The following is a 5495-nucleotide window of genomic DNA, read 5'->3' on the forward strand; positions in this document are numbered from 1 at the left end:
CTCACTTTAGATGAGGTCACATAAAACACTTTACTAACGAGTAGTAACTACCTTAATAAATGATGAATTAATCATGAATTGCAGTATTAATATGCGTTTATAAAGCATATATTAACATAGTCCCTAACCATTATATATATAAATGCATGAATAATGTACATCTAAATATGTTATTAATCATTTACTAACACTTTATAAATGATCTTATTAATCATCTACAACTCCTTAATAATTGGTTTGTAAAATATATAATACTTCATTTACAAATGGGGAATCCATCATTTATAAAGTATGAAAACACAATAATGAAACACATAATAGACGAGCTTATTAATCAAGAATAAAACATTTATAACTGTTATGAACTGCATACTAATGAATTATTAATGTAGGAACAATGCTTTATAAATGATGAATTAAGTGTTTACTCATACTTAACTAATGCTTCATAGTGTGTAGTTATTATAAAGTGCTACCGTTTGGGTATAGTTGTATTTTTGTTTTTCCATCATTGGTATAGAGCAAGTAGCTTCACTTTAATGTAGATCCCCTTTAACTTTCTCAAAGCCTGTTAAGTGCACATGCTGTACAGCAAACACAAATTGCTGTGAAGCTGATCTTATCGATATTTATTGTCACAATAACCAGTAAACTACCAGGACACACTTCCCGACAACCAGCGTTAAATAACACCTAAACAACATCTGGGACAGAATTATTCCTTTGCAAATGCTGTTTAAATGATTTGCTTATCAAGTCGTCCGCCTACAGGGTTCTTTTTGGGTCTTTTTCATACATGACAATACATGGAAACATTTTTAAATCTACAGTAATTCTTTGTTCTTTTCCTCAACTCCCATGATACTTCGCCTCGTGGTAACCTGTCTGCTTCTGGACCAGAGCAAGAGTGATTTTCTTTCAACGAGAAACGTAGTCTCCTTGACATTTATGACAAACCGCCAAAAACGGGCAAAAGGCATGCAGCCGTGAAACTTGGTGCCAGGCCACCTTGTCATGGCTGCAGTGATGGAGACAGAAAACAAATGCCAATGGGGAAAAGCACCTGTTGTTGAAGGTGTACTGTAATTTGAAACAGTCAGTAAAATTCAGTAAATCCGTTTCATTACTTTATAGTCATGTAATACATGTACAAATGTCAATTACATGGTAATCTGCATGAGAAATAAAGAAAATCAATCATTCGCTTATAGCAATCAATTTAACCCGGACAGACATGATCACTATAAAAGATTTACACTGTACAGTGTAAACTTGACTGAACCTAATTAATCATATAACTTCCAGTTAAAAATCCATTAAAATTGAGCACATCTGGAACAGTACTGATGGTGTTGGTAGACGTGAGCTTGTCTGATCTGATCTGAGCTGTGGGGGTGTGTCAGATTTTTTTCTGAAATGGTTGAGAACTACTGCTGTAGAGACCGACAGACAGACAGACAGAGGTGGAGAGAAAGAAAGAAGTGGATGGGTGCATTAATTTAACATTTTAGAGAGTGGCAGTTTGGGAGATTGCCCTGGAAAAACCCTGCAGCAGTTTCCCCTCTTCTCCAAGGTTTAAAGCCTTCGCCATCATTTCCCAGACAGACGAGTGACATTCAGCGAAGTGAATGTGTGTTTGGATACCGAGCATTTCTATTCTTAGAAATGATCAAACTAAAGGCAGGAAGAGGAAGAAAGATTAACTGCTGGGAAGAGTTATTTTCTTTTTTCATATCAATAATGGATCCCAAATGATGCTTTGCGGACACAGACACAAGCACGTACATCCACACACACACACACACACACACTGATTCCCGCTTTTCTCTCCTCACTCTTCATCATCATGCTAACCCTGCGTGTTTCACTCGGCAGGAGACGGAGAGGCTCATTGTTATTCCACGAGGGTCGGCTGATCTCAGCCAAATCTGTCTGTGCCTCGCTCCTCATTCCACATCATTCCTGTATTGTTTGGCTCCCAGGAATCAGAAAACCTCTCATCCCCGGGATCTACTAGAAATGTGGGAAATCTGTGCGTGAAGCCCTCCCTCTGGGGGATTCCTCACCCGAGCAGGGGGAAAATCGGAAGGGAAAAAGCTGAGCAAAGATGAAGAGGAAGACAGAGAGAGGAAGGCCTCGCTCTGCTCCAGAGCTCCTCGGGGCTACAGAGCCAAAGCTGTTCTAATATTGAGAGAAAGCGCGTGGCCGAGCCGCGTTTGGTAGTAGCACGGTTTTTACGTGTCACTGGAGGCGGAGTGAAGAGAGTGGCCGGCCATCTCCTTGAAGGAAGCATGCGTCTCTCCTTGAAAGACCGGAGCTCATCAATAAGTGATGCTCTGTCTCTTCCAGTCCATCAGACAGAAGGAGGAGCTGCCACTGCTGCTGTTTTAGAAGACGGCGCCCAATGCAATACTGTCTCTAGTCTCTCTCCCTTGTTGTTTTGTTTAACTCGATGCTTTTTATAGTTTTTCTGGACTGTTTTTTCAAGATTCCCAGAAGAGAGTTTTAGAGCCACTTTGAAAAAAAAAGAAATAACAGACAGAACTGCAATTGTACCGATGCCCTTTGCCTGTCTGTCCTGTGACTCCGGCTCGATGCATTCCAGCAGTCAGAAGACAACTGAGAGCAGTGATAGGGGCTTTTTCTTTTTTGGGGCCGCACTGACACCTAATCCCATTTCACAGTGCCATGCAGCTGCGCCAAAATAATCACTTGATGGGAGTTGAAAGTGATTACCACTGTTCACTCTTATCTGCAATGAGTGCAGAGAATATCGTCCAACGACAACAACAACTGCTCGCCTCTGTGATGCCGGGCCAAGTGAGGAGCAGGCAAGGGGGGGGGCTATACAGCAACACAGAAAAAAGAAGAAGCCGCTAATGGTTTTCTGTGGGATGTGTGTGTCATGTACAAAAGATGCATGCACTGTAAGGCGATTCGCGTGGATAAGCAATTAGAACAGCGGCCCGTCCCCTTACACACACACTGCACATTTAACAATCCCCTCAGCTTGTGAATGTTTGAAAGATGCCACATTGGATTTTGGGGATAATCATCTGGTTGGATTCCAAATAAATAGCATTACTTTATCATTCAACATGAATAAATGTTTTTTGTTTTAATACTGCTTTACTGCTAATTCCCAAGCTGAACAGAACAATAAGGCTAACTGAATTGCTGGTATCTTTTTCCAATTAAACTGAATCCAATATATTTTTTCAAGAGTTCGCTACCTAAAAACACCTGTTAATATTATATTGTATGTTTGTTTGTACAAATTTCCCCCGCAAATGGCAAAACAAATTCTCTTTTTTATGTGAAGTAAAACTACTAAAGTGGCAGTCTCTCGCTCAAGGACATGTCGGCATTGTGAACGCTCGCTGTCATGGGGGCCACGAACTCGCTGGCTTCCAGCTGAAGGACGGCCTCGCTACTCGCTGCATCACCCCGCCGCTGAGCGTTTTCCCCACGACAGCAGCAGCAAAATGAGGGCATTTCCTCACCTGATTGTCAGACATGACGTAGAGAAAGTTCCTGTCCAGGGAGAAGGCCATATCCCGGAGGATGGGGCTGCTATCCTTCATCACGGTCACTGTCTCGTACAGCACTCCTCCCACCAGAGGACCGTCCACTCTGATCTGCAGAGACACAGAAAAATACAGAGGACACAGTGATTCAATGGTTACTGTACTTTTGTAGAGGGATATTAGTTGTCTATGTGAGCTCCCACTGTCCCACTGTGGTTTAAACATCAGCTTTAAATGAAAAGAGATTAACAGCATGCTCTCAGTTTGATGACCACCCAATTTCAGTTTCAGCTTGCGTTGTTCGGTATGTTTTCTTGCTTCAAAAGGGTGATGAAACATTTAAAGAACCACGACTTTCTTCACATTGGGTGATTGTTCCCTAACATTTCAAAAATGCCTATTAACATGCGTCAATCTATTTCTCCAGATTCACAACATGTCCTCTTGTACATTTATATTTTGTTCTATGACAAATAGACGTTTCTAAGACGTAATCCGTTGTAAACTCATTTCTAGCGATCAGTTTGAACTTAACTCACTTACAGAGAAGCTGTTTGCGTGAAATGACAGCCTGTTCATTTGTGCAGGAGTGAGAAGTGCTCAAAAGTAAATCACTGAAAATGTGCCAATTCTTACTGGAAGCCACAATTCACAGACTGATTGTAAGCACTATACTGTGATCTCTTCATTATTCATTCATGTCACCTGGAAATGGTGTGCGCATTGTAACGTTTAGACTGAGAGGAGTACACAGAAAACATCTGCTGCTATACTCATTCACTTGTCCACCCCCGAGGTTACAGCCGCGATGCAGCGAGACTTAAAGATAAACATGCTCACTGAGCTCAGCCTTAATTTGACTTTGGAATGACTTTGAGGCAGAAATCTTTTGGGGCTTATTAAATGCCAGCATGGAGAACAAATGCCCACCAGTGACGGGTTCTCGATTCTCTTCTCCCACCTCTGCCTTACAGACAAGAAGTGCTGTTGCAGTGAAGCAAACGAAATAAGCAGGGCGGTCTTTGTAATGAGGCAGCTGTGTGAGGATGTGAAACTGTTTGTAAAGATGTAAAGTGGTGAGTAAGCTGGAAACCCCTTTATTATTGCTGATAAAATCTACCCGTTAGTCACCACACACTGAAAAGAGTTTTATCTTTTCATCTTCTTACTACAAACCCCTTTGTTTGACTGCTTTAAATTGCATAACCATCGCCAAATGTGTTTTGCACCACAAAAAGAGAAGGCAGAGCTCCTTAAATGTTTTATTTCACAAAAAGACCTTCATTTGCACTCATAAATCCCATCTTTCACCATTGGTGCAGGAACCATGTGAATTGCATCACACAGTAACAATAAGTTGACACTTGAAATATAAGTCAGAAATGTGAAATGAGAGAGAAAAGTCTGAATAAAGCAGGAAAGTGAGAGGTGGGGGGGGGGATCCTCATTAGCTATGCAAACCCAGGTTGAAGCCCTATTTAAATTCCAGGGAGATCAGATCATTAACCATGTGATGCAATTACAGTAAAGCTGAATTCATTTCTCAATCATAATAATTGAAATAAACGCAAGATAATGAGGAATTGGAGCAGAGAATTGTGGTGAGTGTTGCGAAACGTCTGCAGTGTGATTTATGGCATGTCTTCCCTCTGTGCATCCCCGACGCGTGGACTCAGGCGACCTCGCCACCCGAATCAAATTTGACTGCATAAGATTTTGAATGCGTGCCAGGTCTAGCTCGCGCACATGGTGGCAGAGCCTCAGCAGTCTCTCAATGGGGACAGCCAATCAATACAAACTGATTACATGATTGGATCCCCTGGGCACAAAAACTTCATCAATCAATCACGCCTCCACCTTCCAGGCAGCTGTGCCTCTCCAACCGTCAGCTCCCCCAGCCAAGAATGAAGAAAGGAGGGAGAAAATATGCGCAAACCCGTGTGTGTGTGTGTGTGTGTGTGTGTGTGT

General features: G+C 41.9%; 1 protein-coding gene across 1 annotated transcript in view; it reads right to left on the bottom strand.

Moving 5' to 3' along the window:
* LOC116401518 (plexin-A2-like) overlaps nucleotides 1-4877 on the bottom strand; it is a 31678-nt gene extending 26801 nt beyond the window's left edge. Inside the window, exon 1 of the mRNA XM_031879958.1 lies at nucleotides 3504-4877. Within this exon, the coding sequence (XP_031735818.1) occupies nucleotides 3504-3866 (363 nt within the window). The 5' untranslated portion in view covers nucleotides 3867-4877. The remainder of the gene's footprint in view (nucleotides 1-3503) is intronic.
* Nucleotides 4878-5495: the final 618 nt, after the last annotated feature.

Source organism: Anarrhichthys ocellatus, unplaced genomic scaffold, assembly GCF_004355925.1.
Source record: "Anarrhichthys ocellatus isolate YVR2014 unplaced genomic scaffold, GSC_Weel_1.0 scaffold499, whole genome shotgun sequence".
Lineage (NCBI taxonomy): Eukaryota > Metazoa > Chordata > Actinopteri > Perciformes > Anarhichadidae > Anarrhichthys > Anarrhichthys ocellatus.